Below are 22,657 nucleotides of genomic sequence, written 5' to 3'. Positions count from 1 at the left end.
TAAAAAAGGGGCAGACTAGATGGGCCAAGTGGTTCTTATCTGCCGTCAAATTCTATGTTTCTATGTTACAACCATGCAGTAGCTCTCATAGTTGGTAACCATCAATGGCAATAGCGTTGATGGCCATCCCTAGTTGCCAGTGGTCACGATGATGTGACGGGCTGGAGCTCTGACTTAAAGAATTATGAATGGTTACAATGTGTACAGTATGGGTACAACACATGCTCATGCGTTTCACTAGTACACAATTAGAGGGGAAAATTTGCTAAAATGGGAGTTATATTGTAGATGAGATGTTACCCATAGCAACTAATCTATTATCTTTTAGAAGGTACTAAGGGCCTGAGAAAGGGGTGGCTCGCTTCTATGCTAAATGGGAGATCTATATTTTGATTTTAGATACTGCAATTCAAATGACCATACAGAAGATTTCTGAGAACACAACTTGGTTTTTGATACGCCAATTTGCCCTCACCCCCATAGGTGAATATAAGGGGTGGTCCTCCTGCAGCAGTAGCGTGCTAGCAAGGTAGCAGCGGCGGGATTTAAGGCTTCAAAATGTAAGTGTGGATTAGTGCACACTCACACCATCTGAATCACTTGCAGTGCTGCCAGCCTAGATGTAAGGCAGGCAGCCTGTCCCCCCCCCCTCCCGTTTATTTACATATATCTATATATATATCTATCGCTCAGGGGGAGTGACTTGCCCTGTTAAGCCACACCCCCAAATGAGACCACGCCCATTTTGCGCGCGGCTTCGCCCCACTCAGGTCCATTCTGTGTTAATTATTTTCATCTGGGACCATCCATTACTATATTTCTAGATTCGCCTATGCTCACCGCTAACCCAATTTAACTCCACCATACTTACTTGAAGCCACAAAATGGACCACATACTATTGCATATAGTTTGCTTGGATCATTTCACAAAATATGCTAGATTTAATTTTAAGAGCTGTCAATGCACTGTCTTGTCTTTCCCTTCCCTCTCCCCTCCCTTCCTGACCTTTTTCACTCCCCTTTTTTGCCTTTAATAATGCCGAAGAGAAGTTTTATGTTACCATGATGTTTTTGTGAGAAATATATTGCTATTGTCTGTCCTGATTACATATGTTGCTAATCATATGACGTGGTCATAATATCCTGTATATCGATACTGCTATTTTAACTACGACAATTATATGTCCTTTTAGCCACAAACTCCTTATTCAGTACTTGTTTCCTAGAACGGCGCCCACGATTTCCATGCGATGCGATGCAATTCGATTTTTAATTGTACAAGCACCCATGCCATGAAGGTGCTTACAATGAGATGTAACCCCCAGTATCCACCCCATCCTGAAGCGTGGCGAACGGCGTCCTTCGACCTTTTCATACTCCCACTATCCACGTCGGCGTGGAGTTCATTTTAGATAGTGTGGCGAGCGCAGCGAGCCACCGAGCCCGAAGTGTGGCGAGCGAATGCGGAATATGAGCCCGAAGCGTGGCGAGCGGCCACGGATTACTTTACATGTATTCCGCGTCACCCCGCAGGGCACGCTGCGCTCGCCACGCTTCGGGCTCGTATTCCGTGTCCCCTCGCGGGGCCCACTGCGCTCGCCACGCTTCGGGCTCGGTGGCTTGCTGCGCTCGCCACACTATCTAAAATCACGCCGACGTGGATAGTGGAGGTATAAAAAGTTCGGAGGACGTGTACCTCCGCCACCCCACGCGGGGCTCGCTGCGCTTGGCACGCTTCGGGATGGCGTGGATACTGGGGGTTACATCTCATTGTAAGCACCCATCACATCTCATGGCATAGGTGCTTGTACAATTAAAAATTGCATCGCATCCCATTTGCTGGCATGCGATGCTATGCGATATTTAATTTTACAAGCATCGCATCGCACACCACTAAATAAGGTACACGATGCCATGCGATAGGCGCCGTGCTAGGAAACAAGTACCCCTTATACTTACATTATATTATTTTCCTGTTTGTGGCAGACCTCTTGTTGAAGTTATGTCACAATGTTAATAACTGACAGACAATGATGTTAATGTAAAGCTTTCTTTATTTGTATTGTATTTGTATTTGTATTTTATTGATAAAATTATTTAATACAAAAGTCTTTAAAAAAAAAGCAGGTACTAAGGGCCTGAATCAGACTCACTAGGCAGCTTATATTCAGTGCCTAGAGAGCAGGTAAACACAGCCCCATCGAACGCATGCCCCCTCCCCTCCCTTGCCAAGCGAATCCTGGCACTACCATGCAAGCAGATTTGTACGCTTACACATCTGCTTGAATGCGGACGCACGTAGGAAATAATTCATTCGATGGTTGCTCACCATCAAATGACTTTTACTCCCTTCATTGATAAATGTAAATCTATACTGTTACTTTTATCCTGGACGGAGATGGCCAAAATGGGGGCAGACGCTAATGTCATGTGGCATGGACACGCCCAGCGTTTTTGTAGGCATGCCCAGGAAACGCTGGACAGACCCCAGCCACCACCCATCAAAGGCGCTCGCTCCGGGGATTTGCACACGCGCATATTTGCGCAGGTGCAAACCCCACCCATCGGGCTGGAAAGCGAATTTGGACCAAAGCACGTCTGGTCTGACTCACCCCGTTAAATAAATAAGTAGAATCTGAACATCCCAACCTCGATAGAATTCCCAGCGTAATAAATTGACCCCACAAATACACACCATAGTCTTTGTATAATCTTATTTTCCAGTTACACTGTGCTAAATTCATTTGTTCTAAGCTTTAATTGGTTAATAAATTAATTAGCTCAAATTATTTATGTTGGTAAACGGGTGAGGCAAGCAGACTATTCCTACACATAAAAGTATGGGACATATCACTTGGATGGTGGCAGATGATGTTTGGAACTTGCAGTGAGGGTAGCTTGAGGGAGGCTGAGGATCCTCTAATGAGGGTAGAGGATTGGGCACTCTGGGAACTGACAGGTACCAGTTAATTAGGCTCGGCTGCGAGGGGGCTGCTTAGGGTTTAGGCTGGGGAAGAGGAGGGTTCGGGGCGGAGCCAGGTCCTATAGCCCACTAGCGTGGAGTGTCCGTCAGGAGGGCGGGGCTGAGTCTCGCACAGATAGGTGCTGTGGGCGTGGTTACTGTATGTCTCGCCCATCCAATTAGGCACCTCTAGGAATAGTTTCCGCCCAGTTCCTGGTTCGGGTCTGGCTGGCTCGGAGAACCGGTGAGAGATGTCCGTGGCCATGAATGGAGAGCTTCAGGCATCAGATAGCAACACCCGCAGATGCAGAATCACTGGGACGCCGGGATCTATTTACGACTTGACTTGCAAGGTGTTGTATGCATACGTGTTGTATGTGTGCGCTAATGACAGCAGCCCTAGCGTACTTTGCAGTGTGGGGATGGGCGCCCCGGTCCTGAACCGCCCGGCACTGCCTGTAATGGTGACGGTGTATTAAGTGGGTGACAGCCAGTGTCCGCGTTATACAAAGTCCAGCAGCCGGCGTAACTCCGCTCTCAGCTGTTGCATCGCTCCTGGTGTCCCGCCACTTAGCGCCCGATGTACGAGTATTATCCTCCCCGGGGGCAATCAGGCAGCAGAGAATGGGTTACACGCTGCAGGTCCGGGCGCCGGTGTGCATCTGCTCCGAGTCCTGTCCCGGCACGTGACCTGCCGTGCCGTGCTGCCCGGACACCCGCTGCTGTGTAGTATGTGCCCGTTACATCCTTGCCTATTATCTTTATCATGGCTTCCTATTTCAGATAGTGTTCATCCAAGTTGTGTCACTGCAAAATGTGCACCTGTCTGACATCCCTTACTCAACGCAGGTGTGTAATAAACATGTGCGCCTGTTTGACATGCATCCCTTACTGACCGCTGGTGTCGAACATGTTTACCTGTCTGACATCCCTTAGTGACCGCTATGTGGAACATGTGCACCTGTCTGACATCCCTTAGTGACCGCTATGTGGAACATGTGCACCTGTCTGACATCCCTTAGTGACCGCTATGTGGAACATGTGCACCTGTCTGACATCCCTTAGTAACCGCTGGTGTCGAACATGTGCACCTGTCTGACGTCCCTTAGTGACCACTATGTAGAAAATGTGCACCTGTCTGACGTCCCTTAGTGACCGCTGGTGTCGAACATGTGCACCTGTCTGACGTCCCTTAGTGACCGCTGGTGTCGAACATGTGCACCTGTCTGACGTCCCTTAGTGACCGCTATGTAGAACATGTGCACCTGTCTGACGTCCCTTAGTGACCGCTATGTAGAACATGTGCACCTGTCTGACGTCCCTTAGTGACCGCTGGTGTCTAACATGTGCACCTGTCTGACGTCCCTTAGTGACCGCTGGTGTCTAACATGTGCACCTGTCTGACGTCCCTTAGTGACCGCTGGTGTCTAACATGTGCACCTGTCTGACGTCCCTTAGTGACCTATGGTGTCTAACATGTGCACCTGTCTGACGTCCCTTAGTGCAGGCATGTCCAAACAACGGCCCTCCAGCTGTTGTGCAACTACAATCCTATCATGCTTAGCAACAGGTTTGCTATTATGTAATGCTAAAACTATGGCAAGGCATGCTGGGATGTGTAGTTTCACAACAGCTGGAGGGCCACCGTTTGGACATGCCTGCCTTAGTGACCGCTGGTGTCGGACATGTGCACCTATATGACTTCCATTAGTGACCGCTGGTGTCGAACATGTGCACCTGTCTGACGTCCCTTAGTGACCGCTGGTGTCGAACGTGTGCACCTGTCTGACGTCCCTTAGTGACCGCTATGTAGAACATGTGCACCTGTCTGACGTCCCTTAGTGACCGCTGGTGTAGAACATGTGCACCTGTCTGATGTCCCTTAGTGACCGCTGGTGTAGAACATGTGCACCTGTCTGACGTCCCTTAGTGATTGGCCACAGTGGTGATGTGACAGCTGGTGACCTTATCCCCCCCAGCTGTGGCATTACCCTGCTGGCTGCTGGAGCCTGGTATTGGTTATACAAAATATGGGGGACCCCTACTCTTTTTTACCCATATTTTTATAACCAGAACCAATCCAAGAGCCCAGGGCTACGGGCTGCGACAAAATATACATGGCAGCCTGTAGGATCTGCGATACGAGGCGCAGAGGAACGCACCTCACATCGACATTACAGGTAAATGACATGCGCTGTGCCACTTTTTATGCAATCCGTTGCAGCGGATGACCACAATGACTGAATAGCTGCATAAGATATATTGGGCGGGATTCTCTAATAAATGCGGCTGCATATCGCTGGCATTCGCATAGTTAATAATCGCATATGCACTAACATATGCGATTATTAAGGCAAAGGACAGCTCTTGCGATAAGAGATGTCCTTTGTGTTGTGGCCGGCGATGTGCAGCGGGTCCCACCTCCCTCCCTGGCTCCGGACCCGGCTCCGCTTCCTCCTCCCTGCACTCGGAAGAGATCACTGGTCCGGGCAGCACAGCAGGAGGCTGCCCGGACACAGGTGAGGGGGGGGGGCGGCAGGGGACGCGAAGGGAAGCCCATAGGCTTCCATGGGGTTACACCATCTAGAACTGGCGTAACTTTGCTGCTTATGAAAATGTGGTAAAACCCCCAAAAACTGGGTTTTTACGGCATTTTTTGTTTGCAGCATCTCGCCCAATGTATGTGATCTCAGCCAAGCCTGCCTAGCTTGGCTGCAATCCAACGGATTGCTCCTGCAGCTGGTGCGACTCGCAGGCTCCGATGCGAGGTATGGTGTGCATTGCATCATACCTGTCAATCACATGTGATTTGGACGCTTTTAATGCAATTAATTGCCGCAATCGCTTCAAAAGTGGCCAAATTGCATGTGAATCACACTAGTGTATGGACAATTTAAGACTAGAATGTTATTAAGGGATTCACCAATTACTTTATATTTATGTTAGATATTGTGGGGTTTTAGCATCAAACGGGTAGGCACAGGTGAGGATTAGGCACAGACTTAGACAGTGACATCACGGCTTGGGTCCAAAACAGGGCTTGCCTGAGTTTTATTGCAGCACTCAGAGCAAGAAACTAACAACAGCCTTTACACTTCAGGCAAAACAGAAAACAAAAACCTGCTCGTCTGAGCTCTAACTAAACAGAATAAACGTCCCTCTCTATACCAGGGCCACACTATGTGACACTGGACACACACAGCAGATATAGACCAAGTAATGCAGTACTTACAGCCTTGTCTCTCTCTAGCAGCAGCTTACTGCCTCCAACACCCAGGGAGAGAGAGAGAGCACTAAGGAGAGGGCTGACTCCTTTTTAAAGAATCAGGTGTTCTCCTGATTACCAGCCCAGGACAGAACACCCTTTGTAAGCCGGAGCTTACCACACAGATTGAAATAGCCTGCAGTCTATATGCCATAAGACAGGATTCTAGGGGAAAAGTACCTGCCGTCTATGACTTTCCCTGCCACTGTCTTACATACCCTCCCCCTCTGTTCGAACCTGTGGGGTCGGACACTGTCTGCCAACTGGCAGTATGTTCGGGATAGGGCATCGGCATTACCCTGAAGCCTTCCTGCTCTGTGTTCCACTGTAAATTTGAAATTTTGCAAATTGAGAAACCATCTCATGACCCTTGCATTTCTCTCTTTGGCTTGGTACATCCATGTAAGTGGGGAGTGGTCAGTGATTAATCTAAAGGAGCGTCCTAAGAGATAGTACTTTAGGGATTCAAGGGCCCACTTGATTGCTAAGCACTCCCGCTCGACTATACTGTAGTTTCTCTCCGTAGGTGTGAGCTTCCTGCTCAAATATGTTACCGGGTGTTCCTCTCCACCAACTTCTTGGGAGAGGACAGCACCTAGTCCCACATCAGAAGCATCAGTCTGTACGATAAACTCTTTTTTAAAATCTGGAGTGATCAGGACTGGTTGATTACAAAGGGCCACTTTTAATTCTTGGAATGCCCTTTCAGCCTCTGGGTTCCAGCTGACCATAACTGCCCTACCTCCTTTGGTAAGATCGGTTAGGGGCGCTGCTATGGTTGCAAACTGGGGAATGAACCTACGGTAATACCCCAGAATTCCCAAAAAAGCCCTGACTTGTTTTATTGTCGAAGGACGAGGCCAGTCTTGGATAGCCCCCACTTTATTTATTTGTGGCTTTATTATACCTCTCCCGATAACACACCCCAGGTAACGTTTTTTCTGGACCTCCCCAGATATGGCCTGTCTACGCGCTTCTGGTACTCTATAGGGTTTTAAGCGTACCCGAACTCCAGGTTCGGTGACAATGTCATGTTTTATGGCTGTGGTGCGCCCTGGAAGTTCTGAGAACACATCATAATTCCTTTGTACTAACTCTTTAGTTTCCTGCTTCTGGGATTTGGACAGGGTCTCTGACACCCGCACCTCTGGGCTATCACTAGAGGGGGCACTTACAGCTGTCAGAGTCTCTCTGTCTTTCCAGGGTTTAATTAAGTTCACATGGTACAACTGTTCTGGCTTCTGTTTACCTGGTTGATACACTTTATAATTTACACTTCCCACTTTTTTATCTACCCGATACAGTAGATCCTGGTTAATGGCCATCTTTGGGAACTCTTTGTCAGCATTGGGGTATTGGGGCTCACCATTTATGACTTTAGGATTTTCCCTAGCTCTTAATAAGGTGGGATCTCTAAGTTGAGCAGTCCCAAAATTATCACGTGACATCTCTAGCTCAGGCATGTCACACGCTTCTTCCTGCTCCTCAGCTTCACCTGCAAGAACAGCTAGGGGAAAACGGTCAGATTCAATAGTGGTAACCCCTACCGTTTGAACCTCAGTATCCTGATCAAAAGGCTCAGGACTAATCACAGGGCACACATTCTCATTATGAACATCATTTCTAGTGCAGTGTACATTCTTTTTCCACAAGTCCCAGAACAATGGGAAGTCTCTTCCCAGGATCACACTATGCATCAGGGTCTCTACCACGCCCACTTCATGGGACACAGTTCCACAAGTACTCTTTAGCTGGACTAAAGCTGTGGGATACTCCTTGGTGTCCCCATGTATGCACAAGACCCCTATGTAACGTCCTGTGAGTGTCCGAGGGTCTACCAAGCTGGCATGGATGAGTGTAACTAAACTCCCAGAGTCCAGTAGAGCCCTCCCGGGATAACCATCCACCTTTACATGACATATTTGCTGTCCAGTTTCTGACACAGTCTCAGCAGAGAAAACAGAACGTGCATATAAAGAGCTTCGCCAGGTTGTATCACACTCCATTGGCTCAGAAGTAAGGGGGCAATTGGCAGCAATATGCCCAGGTCCATGACAACGCCAACACTGTATGCGGCCCCAGTCTTTTTGCGACCCAGGTTTGGACCCTACTGTCCCTTGGGAACGCCTCTCCACTGTTTGTTCCCCATCTAGGCCACCTCCCTTTACAACATTATTCACCCCTCTAGTAAACGGAACAGTCTTACCAGATGATCCGGCCGCTTTGCTGTTCTTGAGGGTGGAATGTCCAGGAGGCACTTCTTGGAGTAGATTTTCAGTAGCTCTGTACCTCTCAACCAAGTTGACAAGCCCCTCGGCATCATTAGGGTCGCCCTGACCGACCCAGCGCTGAACCTTTGGAGGTAAGGAACAACGATACTGGTCCAGCACGACTCTCTCCACGATCTGCGCTGGTGTAGACTCCTCTGGCTGTAGCCATTTCCTTACCAGGTGGACCAGGTCATACATTTGGGACCGCGCAGGTAACTGTTCAGAAAAAGTCCAGTTATGCACCTTCCGGGCACGCACACTCATGTTTACGCCTAAGCGAGCAAGGATCTCTCCCTTGAGTTTCGCGTAGTCGTTAGCATCCTGCTCACTCAGATCAAAATACGCCTTTTGTGGTTCTCCAGTTAGAAAAGGTGCTACCACACCTGCCCATTGATCCACGGGTAACTGTTCACGCTCTGCTACACGTTCAAACACCGCAAGAAAGGCCTCTACATCATCCGTGAGAGTCATCTTTTGCAGAGATTTCTGTACTGCAGCCCGTGTGGTTGGAAGCAAGGGTTGGGGTGTTTGCACACTCTGCGCCACACTCTTAGCCACATTCTGTATTTGCTCTTGTAATTGCAGATTAATTTGCTGCTGTTCCTTTAAGGCTAGTCTGTTGGATTCAAGCAGCAAAACATTGGTTTCAGCCTGGGCACGCATGGCCTCCTCATGTACCTTTTGCTGACATGCGTTTGCCTGCACCAAGTGTTTTAAAAGGTCCTCCATTTTAACAGTCTCCTGTTGCAGTGTTACAGCAGCCTTTAGCCAGGACATGCAAGTATCAGTGCACTCCAGACACTCACTTGTGGCTGGTTGCCTTTAGCAACAACTTCCAGCTTGCTGTAGCAAAAGTCCTATAGTTCGATGTATGTCTCTTTAAGTGAGATGCTTGCTCGCATTCTCCACCATATGTGGGGTTTTAGCATCAAACGGGTAGGCACAGGTGAGGATTAGGCACAGACTTAGACAGTGACATCACGGCTTGGGTCCAAAACAGGGCTTGCCTGAGTTTTATTGCAGCACTCAGAGCAAGAAACTAACAACAGCCTTTACACTTCAGGCAAAACAGAAAACAAAAACCTGCTCGTCTGAGCTCTAACTAAACAGAATAAACGTCCCTCTCTATACCAGGGCCACACTATGTGACACTGGACACACACAGCAGATATAGACCAAGTAATGCAGTACTTACAGCCTTGTCTCTCTCTAGCAGCAGCTTACTGCCTCCAACACCCAGGGAGAGAGAGAGAGCACTAAGGAGAGGGCTGACTCCTTTTTAAAGAATCAGGTGTTCTCCTGATTACCAGCCCAGGACAGAACACCCTTTGTAAGCCGGAGCTTACCACACAGATTGAAATAGCCTGCAGTCTATATGCCATAAGACAGGATTCTAGGGGAAAAGTACCTGCCGTCTATGACTTTCCCTGCCACTGTCTTACAATATACACTGCTAGGTATTGCTTTGCAATCCAGTCTGAATTAGGCCCATTGTGCGTACACACTGAGCAATTTTACGAACTATATAGTGAGCGGCCACTTCCAGGAGTATAGCTGTCCTGAGCTATATCCTCAGACTGAGCTGCATGTACAGACAACATCGCTAAGGGCCTGCACGTTGAGATATAGTGCATGTGCACTAGATGATGTATACACAAAAATGTTGTTGTTATTGTGCATATTGTTTAGCATATCTAGTGTGTATGCAACTTTAGATGATCTGTCCAATCTTTCTGCTCACAGCAAAATTGCGTAATGTATAAGAGCAAATGACAGTTAACCGTTTGCTCACAAACTTTGCAAAGCCGATTAAATGGATTTTCAGACAAGTTTGATGAAATCCATTTCATTTAATCAGCTTAAGCTGGCCATACACCTAAAGATTTAAAGCCCCCACACATTAGGTTGACTTGTCCTGAGGACAAGTTGGACCTAATTTCCCTTGAGCTCCCCAGGAGGGCTCACTTATAATTTGGCATTAATTTGACATTTTGTGCAATTTATTGCATGTAAAGAGTGCCAGGGAGTTGCAGGGGGGGGGGGGGGGGGGGGCCAGGAGAATAATAGTAATAAAAAAAAAAACATTGAAAAGACTGCCAGCCGCAAATTGGATGAGAGTGCTCTCTCATCCAATCAGCGGCCGGACAGTCTTTGACAGTCCTGCTGCCCGGACCCACTCCCTTGATACATCTGACTCTTATTGTCCGATGGTTATTGTCTACTAATATCTGAATGACCATTTTTGAGAGTTTCCAGCATTTTGAAGCAAATGGTCACTTGCCGTTTGCTCCGATAAATGACCAGAATTTATTTTAACTAGCCACACTGGACAATAAATGTGTATGTATGGCCAGCTTTATTCAAATTCTTATTTTTGCCCGTTTTCAGGCTTTCTGGAGCAAATGGTTAATTATGTGCTCCCACACATGACCTGTTTATTGCTCCAGCCAGAAATATTGGACAGATAATAATGTGTATCCATCTCTAGACTTCCAGGGGTGTTGCGGCTCAGGCTCCTTTAATCTCTGGTAGAGTTATTATGATTACTGCTTGAACCACATATTTAACAGATTTTTCTATCTTAAATTGTAACATGTGATTTGGGGAAAGTTCCATTCATATTTATTGAAATTGTATTCTTATTGTTCAAACTGGAAACTACACTTAAGTACATGTTGCTTTAACCCTATGAGTGCCAACATCTGTTAGAGATGCCCGGAATATCTGCTAAAATGCCAGCATCTGTGAGAGATGACATTGCAGGTCATTATACTCAATAAAATAGTTTGTTGGCAATTTTTACACCAGTTTTGACATTCGCTTGGCACGCAAAGGGTTAATAAAATAAAAAAAGGAACCAAAAACGGTGATACTCTAGGGCGCCGTGATTCAAGAAAGGTTTAAACTATATTGCAGTGTTTTCCAAACTATCTCAATAAACATGTTACATGCTTTTGCAGATGTTTATGGTCTTTTCTCTTTTTATTGGAATTTTGTTCCAAAGTCCATACAACAATATTAAATTGTACATAAGTGAAATAATAATGCTCTAAGACAGTGGTTCTCAAAACCGGTCCTTAGGACCCCCCACAGTTCACATTTTCCAGGTCACCCGGCAGGTGCACAGGTGAACTCATTATTCACTGACACATTTTAAAAGATCCACAGGTGGAGCTAATTATTTCACTTGCAATTCTGTGAGGAGACCTGCAAAACATGCACTGTGTGGGGTCCTGAGGACTGAGTTTGCAAACCTGTGCTCTAAGATATTTTATTGGACCAGTATTTTTCACGTCCAGTCCAACAAATGCGAGTTTTCCAGGTCTCACAGAAGGGGGTATAATATAAAATTGCTTTTGTCATTTTACGAATTCTAAAAAAGAATACAGAAAGGCCTCCTGCGATTAGGCCACGTCCCCAAAATGTTTAAGGTGGGTTGAAAAACACTGTAAAATTGAGGGGGGAATTTTATTTCCCACCCCCCACCCCCCCAAACAGTAGCAGCACCCACCTACAGCATGTGCTGACAGCAGGCTCAGCATGAACTCTAATGCTGTCAGTGAGACACTCATGCTGAGCCTGCTGTACATGCTGTAGGTGTGTGCTGCTGCAGCTGCCCGGGAGGGATGGAGGGGAAAAGGGGGGGGGGGGCGGACCAGGGCCCCTCCAGCAGGCCCAGGTAATTAGTACCTGCACCCCCTCTCGGCAGCCCTGCACATGTACAAAAAGTCCTGGAAACTCCTATGCATGCCACTGAATGTATGTAAAGACGAAATAGTCGCTTGCAATAGAGCGTGCGACACACAAACACGCACACACATGTTCCTGGGGGGTGACTGGGAAATGGCCTTAAGCATTTGCAAAAAAAAGATCCACAGCAACAGGGGGCATGCTTAGGAGAATTTCAGAAGTGAACACTGCTCAGCCCATGGGCAGTCTCTCCCTGAACCACTGATGCAGTTACACTATCCGTGGTCCCTAAAAGTGGGCGGCGCAGCACTTGTTGCATGCTTGGGCACAAGGGACAGGCTACGATAAGCATTTGCATATTATTATATAGACCTTCATAATTGAATTCTTATATCAACATACAGATTTCCATGTCCAAACAGTGATTTCTTCTATGGGGAAGATACCATTGGGTGAAGTAGCTGAACTGAGCAGCTTGGTAATATTTAAGAAAATATGGCACTGCCAACCTTTCACTTGTGAAGTCTTGAGGTAATTTTATTGATTAGTTACCTTTTGTCTCACTGGAAATGTGCAGGGACCCAGCCTGCTTTTAAACGTTCAATTATTGTTCTGGTGCCCAAGAAGTCATCTGTGGAGAACCTAAATGACTACAAGCCAATTGCTCTGACATCAGGACCATGAAAGCATTTGAAAGACTTAGGCTGGGATGTATCATTACTCACATTTCTGTAGTGAAGTGCGTTCCATTTTTTCGCGCCATCTTCGCTGCCGTTTTGCGGAGATTTCCGTGTTCTGTATTATTTATTTCATTTTTATTTATGGCCCCAGTAACTCCGTGCTCTGTCAGAATCTCTTCATCTTTTTTTTTTTTTTTTCTTGTATTGTTGCGCATGCGCAATGACTTTTCATTCTGTCATTCCTAATTTGGATTACACCTCGCCCGACTATGCCTCCGTACTCACCCTATTTAACATTTCTACTCGCACCAATCAGCCTATCGCCCCCGCCCTACCGTGCCTAACACCTCACCCGTAACCCTCGCCTACTTTACCTTTGACCTCTGCCTTATATGACTCACACCTCACCCTAATGAGTCTATTAACTCGCCCTATTTTGCCTTCCAAATTACAATAACATGCCTCTCACCTCAACCTTTATCCTCACCCTAGCAAGCCTCAGCCCACCCTAACAAATCACATGCCATAATTTCCATATGCCATCGCCCTAATATGCCACACTCCTCACTCTACTTTACCCTAATCCTTATCCTATCTGGCACACACCTCACTCCAATGTGCCTCACACCTCACTCCAATGTGCCTCACACCTCACTGCCTCTTGCATTGCCCTGATGATTTGTGCCTCACTCCTTCCAAAAAAGATCCAATATTCCCTCCCATACAACAAAGAAAAATACATCCCACAACACAACCTAAGTTTACCTCAAGTAAACAGCCCCTAAAATAAAACAAACACAACTGGAATTACCTTATAGTTTAATATTTGACCTGTCCCAACACTGTAGTTTGCCAGTAATATAAGGCGAATAATTTCTAACAGCTGAGCGCTGCGAGTGTTAATACATAACACAGCATGTCAGCTTGCATAGAACTCTATGATAGCAGCTGCCGCACCGGAAACTTCGCAATGCTACAAGCCGGCGGAGTTTTTTTAACAACAAAACCCGGAAACTTTATTGATACATAAAACAAGACAATGCGGAAGTGAAAACGGGATGTCAGCGCAGCGGTAAGCGTTGATACACCCCGGCCTTAAATTGAAGTACCTGAGAAAAGTGACCAACTCCTACCGTGCAAACGGAAGCGTTGAGGATGCAGTCAACCTAGGGCTGCAGCACCTAGATCGCCCTGGCACCTACGCGAGGGTCCTATTCATCGAGTTCAGCTTGGCATTTAACACAATCGCCCCCTGAATCCTGCAGCCCAAACCTGGATTGTGAACTTTCTTACTGCTAGGGAACAGGTGGCGAAAGCCGGTACTTTCATGTCTACCGTACGCACAATGACACTGGTGCCCCCCAGGGATGTGTCCTTTCTCCCCTGCTTTTCTCTTTCTCCACCAACGACTGCTCCTCGACTGAGCAGTTAGTAAAAATCATAAAATTTGCAGATGACACCAGTCATCAGTCTAATTAAGGAAGGGGACGAGTTCGCATACAGATGGGTAGTGGAAAGGCAAAATGGTGCCCAAGAACAACCTCGACCTAAACCCCTCCAAAACAGTTGAGATGGTGGTAGACTTTAGAAAAAATCCGAACACCTTGGTCCTACTAGTTATTCCCAACAGCGCGGTGTCATGGGTCGGGACCTTCAAATTCCTAGGGACAAGAATATCTCATGACCTCAAATGGGGTCCCAACATAACCACTACTGTCAAGAAGCCCCAGCAGCGGCTTTTCTTTCTGAGACAACTCAAGAAATTTGACATCCCAGAAGAGCTGACGCATGTCTTCTACATGCCGTTGTGGAGTCCGTCCTCTATCACAATCTGGTACGGAGGGGCAAATTAGTCTGAAAAACAAAGACTGCAAAGGGTGGTGAGGACAGCAGAGAAAATCATTGAGCTGACCTCCCCCCTGTACCAGAATTATACTCAGCAAAGGTCAAGAAACATGCTGGGAAGATCATGGAAGACGAGCTTTACCCTGGACATAACTAATTCTTCATTCTCCAATAAGGTAGATGCTTCAAGTCGTCCCAAACCGCAAAATTCACCAATTGAACTATGTATTACAAACTACCGCGGTTCCCAATACTTGATTTGTCTGTTTACTGTGAACTGACCATTGTATGTTTGTGCAACAGATGTAATGTATTAAATGTCATGCCTTCCCTCGTGTACCCTTGTTTGAAGCTGCACCGCAACCACAAAAAAAATTCTAGTACACGCGAGTATACATGGCCAATAAAGTTTAATCTGATTCTTTTGTATTGGTTGAATTATTTGTTTTGTCTATTCTATTCTTTCACATTTGTGTGTTATGGTTATACAAACCATAAGCAAGAATATTTTTAACAGATGTCAAGTTGTGAAACAAAATCCCTGATAAGCCGTGGGGCTAATTGGTAAGCCACCGGGGATACAATTGCCTGCTGTATGTTACCGCAGGTACTTGAATACCCCTAAGTGAGCTAGGAAGAAGCTAAGCGAGTTCATTAAAAACATGCATAGCAAAGATTGAGCAGTTATTAAAATCTAAGTGAACCATAAGTTGTAAAAAAGGATGGATGGAACCATGGTTCTCAAGGCACACTATGGGGGGGATTCAGGTTTGAACGAATGGTGTGAATTGCTTTTGCATGGCATTTAAACTTGGGCACTGCTTCTTGCTCCCTTTGCCCACCTAGTTGAATTCCCAAGTAACCACAAAAAGATTGTGCAAGATCAGAATGCCGCAAGGTGCATCTGCTGCCACACTGATCTGGCCAGATGGGTAGATGTCCTTGCCCTTAATTGAATTTCTTCTGAAAACTCCAGAGCCATACTTGAGCACATGTGACTTAATTAGAACCTAGTATCTTGATGGAACCAACTGTGCTCAATCATGGATTACCTTTTTAAAACCTGGGGTATTAAGGGGGAATTAGTTTAGGCCCAGTAATTTGCCTAACCCAGTAATGCATCTCTAAAGCAGGTCGTATGATCAAACTAACGATCACATGTGCTATAAATCACATGCAATCTGCTTGCAACCACAAGCCATCCCGACTGATCATATGTGCAGCACATGTGATCAGTGGAGCGCCCACATGACCAACAGGACTGCAAATCGCACCAAAATACCTCACGATGTGCACAAAATCGATCGTACGATCCGTCATCGTGCATTCAGGTCTAGAATCATTCTGAAGTATGGCCAGCTTTACTATGGCTAGGATGTCTGGTGAGATCCTGTTGGGTATCTGGGATATCTCTACCATCTGGTCCATATTATAGAATGCCTTTCAGTTGTATTGTTTAGAATGTTTAAAGTGGTCCAGCAACTTGTGGCTCTAGTGATGATTCAGTGTATGAATAAGCACAATGTTGGTAATCCTGCAAATCTGTTTTATGTAATAATTCCTTTCCGGGTCAGGTGAGGTCAGAGCTGGGTTACAGCTATTACTATACTGAATAACCTTATTCAATAGAATTAGATTTCATAACATATAAACTTTTATCTGATTTAAACTGAAAACCGTTATCATTAAACTGCCGTTTTTTATTGCTGAAAACCATTTACTAGTGATATAGAGATGCAGCGATCTTGTGGGTGGCAGATGATGTAGATACTGTCACTTTTATGAGGAAATCTACTGTAGATTAAGTCTGTTGAACTCAGATAATTGCGTCTTTCAAAAATAGTGAGAACAATGAAAGTAGATTTTTCTTATTAGTGCAGGTAAGCTCCACAGTATGATCAGCCAAGGTGTCACGTTTGTACAGGTAAATATTTAAAAGCTGGTTCACTATTTATAATAACTTGGTTAATAAACTTGAATTTGGAGAGCAGTGTGGTTACAGTATTGTTGCACGTCCATGATCCCTGGATACTGTGCTGATAAGCTGTGAGGCAGCTGACAGCCGTTAGTGTGACTCTTGCGGCTGACGTCTGATCTCGCACTTCCAGTCACTTGCCACTTGCCAGTCTTGTTCCAAGGGTGTATTTTTAGTCGACTTTTTTTTATATTAACTTGTATGAGAGATCGGTCTTCTACGGAGCGGAATAGTATGCATGAAATAAATGGGATGGCTGTAAAATATGTCCATCATAATTAATTTGCTTTCACCTGCTGCAGGTTTCTATGTGTGAGTTACAGATTGGGTGGCTTACTGTGCAGACGTGCAATGTATGCATTATATAATCATAGTGGAGGGGCCAATTCTACCGCAACAATATGACTGCTATTTTGTTTCATTCAGATAGTAAGCCTGCTAAAGCCTTAATGGTTGTACACACCGGGCGATTCTTCAAAGCGATTTTGACTACATCGTCAAAGGTTGCCTGAATTGCCCGTGCATACACAGCGAGTGATATCGATGTGCATCGCTATCGCCCAGCCAAATAGACACTGTAGGCAAGAACATTTTGACTAGACCTACAGGGGGAGATTCTGTAAAGCAGAAATGCGGTAAAAACCCCGTTTTCGGGGTTTTTACCGCATTTCTATATGCTATATGCCCCCTCCGCAGTGCCAGCGCTGCGGAGGGAATCGCCAGCAAAAGCTGACGATTCCCTGCAGAAGCCTATGGGCTTCTTACCGCAGCGCTGTTTGAGGGATCCGTCACGGATCCCTCCCAGCGTGCCCTGCGGCCGGCGCCGGGGTCTGCGCATGCGCAGATGGACTCCCGGGTCACAGACCCGGAAGTCCAGTGCCGGCACCGCATCGCAAGGGACAGCTCTTATCGCAAGAGCTGTCCTTTGCGTTAATAACGGCATATGTTACAGCATATGCCGTTATTAATAATGCGGTAGCCGGCGATAATGGGCGCGGATGTTACAACATCCCGCCCACAGTGTCTATTTGAATGTACAAGCGGGCGGCTGCTACTGGGTATTGCCGCTGGGCTATCTTCGGCGACTACTTCGTGATTTCGACAAAGCTAAATCGCTTAGTCACAATAGGCGGGATGCTCTAACATCCGCGTCCGCCGCACATTGCCGGTTACCGCAGACATAATTCTCGCATATGCTCTAACATATGCAATAATTATGGCAAAGGACAGCTCCTGCGTTAAGAGCTGTCCTTTGCGGCGAGCCAGCGATGTGCAATGGGACCCGGACAGCTCCCCCCTCCCTCCCTTACCCAGCTTACACTGTGCTGCTATGGACGGGGCAGGTTCTCTTCCTCCTCCTTGCACCCGGAAGAGGATTTTTAGTGCAGGGAGAAGGAGGTCACAGGTTCTGCGCCGGCACACCCCCCCCCCCCCCTCCTGTGTCCTGGCAGCACAGCATTGTGCTGGCCGGACACAGGTGAGGGGGGGGGGGGGGGCGGAGTGCCGGCGCGAGGCGGCGTGGGTGCGTTAAGAAGCCCATAGGCCTCTATGGGGTATCGCCAGCTTTTACTGGCAATTTACCCCCCCCCCCCCCGCAGCGAAAACCCGCCGTGCGAGTTTTGCTGCATATCAAAATGCAGTAAAGACCCAGATAACCGGGTTTTTACCACATATTTAGATTAGAGAGTCCCGTCCAATCTCTCAGCTAGTACCCTGTGTGTACACCCATTTAGATTTCGCTTCCGGTGTGTGTCATGAAGAGTGGCGGTAGCACTTTAACTTTACCTGATATGAACTATTAGTAAAATACATTGTGTAATCATGTGGTGGCTGCCATATTGATTGCCATGCTAACATTTAATGCTGTAACACATAACCTATCCTGTGACCAAATTAGGGGGGGGCGGGGGGGGGGGGGGGACAGATTATCTGTGATAAAAAATTAAAGGAAATCCCTCCTCCAACCTAGTTTGTATTCCTATCAGTAAGATATCCTGTTTATGTTCGGTATATCCTCTCCACATACTAGAATATCCGCTATTGTACCAATCACTCCTGTGTTTACATATTGAATTTCCTCCATGACACAATAGCATTCACAGGTTTGGGATTTCCATTTAATTTGCATGCATTTTATCTACCAATGCATGTGGATGCTCGTCATTTTACAAAAACATTTAAAGGAACGTATTGGTATCTTTTATTTGTGTGTCCTCTGATTGGCAGAATGCATCAGCAACCAAACATACAAATGTATGCTCCATTGAGAGCTTGCTGCATTTTTATAGTTTGTTACTTTGGGGTATAATCTGTTCTCCACAAATATGTTAAAAATGGCTGGATATTCCAATTAAAAAACAATGATGATTATTGCTTTATCAGATTTGCAGTTTTTATGGCCCAAAAACAGACCCACGATCAGGCAAAACACATGGGAGCAGGTCCTGGAGGCTGCATATTGGGGATAATGCTTTGTGCGTCTGAGATAACCATGGCTATCGGAGAAAAGTATACTGGTATCCGGCTAATAGAGTAGCCCCAGACGAACATATTATTGGCGGTGATTCACCGCAGCTAATAGGTTATGCTCCTTTTGTAGGCTTAAATTATGCCAGTAAATTTTACCTTTTTATCTCCGTGTGGGAGTTTTTATCTTGCCTCCTGCATATGAGGCTGTGCTGTCCAACCTCCTTTTGCTTACTTGTTTGGGCCTGACATACAAAGCTTATAGCAGTGGTTCCCACTCTTTCTTGAATCACGGCACCCAAGAGTATCAGCATTGTTCCACGGCACCCCTAGGATTATTTGATATATTTGGAAAAAAAATGTAAATTAAATAAATTGTGCCTAATGCAGGCCATACACTAGACCAGGGGTTCTCAAACTCTGGGGTATATTGATTAAGCTCGGTGAAGTGATAAAAGTGTCTGTTTTTTTTATCACTGGCCAATCAGCTCCTACCTGTCATTTTTAAAACCAAGCCTGTAACCTCACAGTTAGGAGCTGATTGGCTGAGCTTAATAAATCTGGCACTCTGTCCTTAGGACCCCACACAGTTCAGGTTTTCCAGGTCACCCGGCAGATGCACAGGTGCATTTATTGACACATTTTAAAAGATTCCTGCCCCGCCTCCCGACAAATGGCGCCACAAGCTCTCAGCCGCAGCTCCGACCCCCGCTGCCCGGACTCCGCTGCTTGCCCCCCACCGCTGCCAGCTCCCTAGGTTTTTTTTACATGCACTAAATTGCATACGATTTATTGCATGTAAAAATGGTATTCAACTGCCAAATCGTTAGTGAGCCCTCCCAGGGAGCTCAATGGGCAAACTGCTCCTACTTGTCCTAAGGACAAGTCGGACTAGTGTATGGGGGCCTTAAATGTGTCAACATTTTAACCATGTCATGTTAACATATTTGTTGTTGACCTGAAATCCATGGCGACATTCAGAACCTGTCCACATTTTGACTGTAATCTAGTCCTACCACAGCCATTTGGTAATGTGCATTTTAAAATATTTACAGAATATATACAAATGTAACACAAATTGCATGTCCAGAATAGTTTTTCATTAAAATTGTAGATTATAATCCAAACAACCAGATGGTGGCAGTGTTATATGGGTAGCGGAGTGTTACCTGTTCACAAACTCAGGTACAGTATTCCTGTAAGCTACAGAATTGCACTTATTTCAGTAACCAGTGAACTGTGTCATCTCATTTGTGTTTGAGGAGCAGACTGATTGTGTGGGTACGTGGCAGGTGTGAGGTGTAACGTTTCAGGTAAATGTTTTGCATCCGGGAGGAGTTTAGTTCTCAGGTGTGTGTTTGTATACATATGGGGATGTGATTTGCAGTTTACTGTGTGTGTGTTATATATGACTCAGTAGAAAAGTCAGAAACTATATTAATTGCTACAGTAGATAACACTTGATACGTGGCCACAGTTTAATGAAAAGTTAGAACTAATTTAGATGTGAAATTGTCGCTGATAGAGGCTTTAGTAATGATATATATTATATGCAGATAAAGTAACTCGCCTGGATTTAACACGTCACCTGGACAATCAGGATTTGCAATATCCTGTTCAGATCGGTGTTCCTAAAGAAATTATTGGCATACAGTTAGTAGAGAAAGGATTAACAAACATGCTGACATTAATTTAAGTAGACATACTGTATAGGGGTTTGTTAACACATTCAAATAGAAAATTCCAAAGGTGTATTCAGAAAAAAATATAGTGGTGCAATAAATATACACTGACACTAGTATGCTATACATTTCTAGGCAGTATTGGGTTTTCTTCAGTTTCAGATTAGAACTAAAGAAAATTTAAACTCCACACTTAGGGCGGGATGTACTAAAGGGAAAATGCGGTAAAACGGGGGTTTTACCGCATTTTCCTATGTACCAATACCCGTCCGCCCCGTTTCCGCATGGCAGGGTATCGCCACCCTCAGGGTGGCGATACCCTATGGGCTTCTATCGCCACCGCCGTCTGCGCCCCCCCCCCTCCCATCCTCCTGATTTATTCCTCCCCCAGCAGGTGTCACAGCCGGCAGGATATCCGGCTGCAGGGGGGAGGAGGAGACACTGCCAGCCGCCGGGATGTGATGGAGACCCCCGCAGACCACATCACAGGTATCGCGGGGGTCTCCGTCACCGCAACTTGATGCTAGCCGCATATGTTAGTACATATGCGGCATCCCGCCCTTATGCTGGGTACACAATGGGAAAACCCCCCCGGCACTGCCAATATTGTTAACTATATCGGCAGTGCTGCAGGAGTTACGATATAGTGCTTTTACACTGACCGATATCTGTAACTATCGGTCAGTGATGTCACCCCTCACACTTTGTACATGAGGTTGTTGACTAGATAATCAAGATTAAGCTCCATTTATAGGGGAAAGGAGGGGTCTTTATCTTATCTGTATCTTTAACACTGCCATCAACATATTTAAATCCAGCCAAAATTTATTATGCTGAGTACACACTGGATCATCTGTCGTTAAGGCTTTGGACGATATAGTTAACTATATATAGTGTAAATAATGTGGTGTGTATGACTGTACGGTAGGGTCACTAATGATGCGCATTCCCACACATCGTTAAGGACCCCCCTCTGCCATCTGTACATGCAGCTCAATCCTGACTATCTAGTCAGTGATGCAGGGGCGGTGATGTCACTGACCGATATCGGTTAGTGTGTATGCACTGTATCGTCCCCCACGGCACAGACTACTTTATCAACAATATCGGTAGTGCCGGGAATCGCCTAGAGTGTACCCAACATTAGAATTAATATTCATTGTGTGCATGTTCTAAGGATACATTTACTAAATCACTTACCCAGCTGTAACTGTTCTCTAGTTCATGAGTTAGGTTACTGATGCTATGAAAAGGGAACCTATGGTAAATAACGTTAACAGAAGCAAAGCGTTATTGTACATGGCACTCATATGTAATTAGCTAAACAGGTAAGTAAACTTCAATGTAGACTAATGAGGTGCTTATTTACTGGTTCGTTTGCAAAAACAGCCATCAACTTTCAAATGACAAAGACCGAAACAATGACAGCACTGCACTGTACATATAAGGAAAGCATGTACTCTTCCCCATTCTAGCAGAGACATGGATATGTTGTGGCTCGTCATGCATTGTGAAAATACAAGTCCCAGCATATACTGCCGGTAATCTGGCTTATAGTTTCACAACACCTGGAAAGTACCGGGTTGTTGGGCCTCCTCTAGCACAACAGCAGTTCTGACACCCAAAAAATGCTTGTTTGAATAATTCAGCCTGATTAATAACATCTTTAAGATGAACAATTTGCCTACTTCCTTGGAATAGAATAGAACGTGTAAAGTAACCTTAATAATGATTTAGTATTTACTTTTTGTGTATTTGGTAGCCCTTTGTGCTCACAGGCCAACAAAATGACCATAGTGGCATGGTATATATATCCATGACA

General features: G+C 45.8%; 1 protein-coding gene across 3 annotated transcripts in view; it reads left to right on the top strand.

The window, feature by feature from the left end:
* Positions 1–22,657, top strand: part of RAB37 (RAB37, member RAS oncogene family) — a 51,149-nt gene that overhangs the window by 11,650 nt on the left and 16,842 nt on the right. Inside the window, exon 1 of one of the 3 annotated variants that reach the window (XM_083148076.1) lies at positions 3,119–3,315. The exons of the other annotated variants lie outside the window; for them this stretch is intronic. Coding sequence (XP_083004202.1) covers positions 3,214–3,315 — 102 coding nt within the window. The 5' untranslated portion in view covers positions 3,119–3,213. Of the gene's footprint in view, positions 1–3,118; positions 3,316–22,657 lie in introns of those variants that run through there. 3 annotated transcript variants of the gene reach the window in all.

The sequence above is a fragment of the Crinia signifera genome, chromosome 6 (assembly GCF_055691185.1).
Source record: "Crinia signifera chromosome 6, ASM5569118v1, whole genome shotgun sequence".
Classification (NCBI taxonomy): domain Eukaryota; kingdom Metazoa; phylum Chordata; class Amphibia; order Anura; family Myobatrachidae; genus Crinia; species Crinia signifera.
Note: the sequence above shows the minus strand (reverse complement) of the source record. Positions and strands in the feature narration are given on the sequence as shown.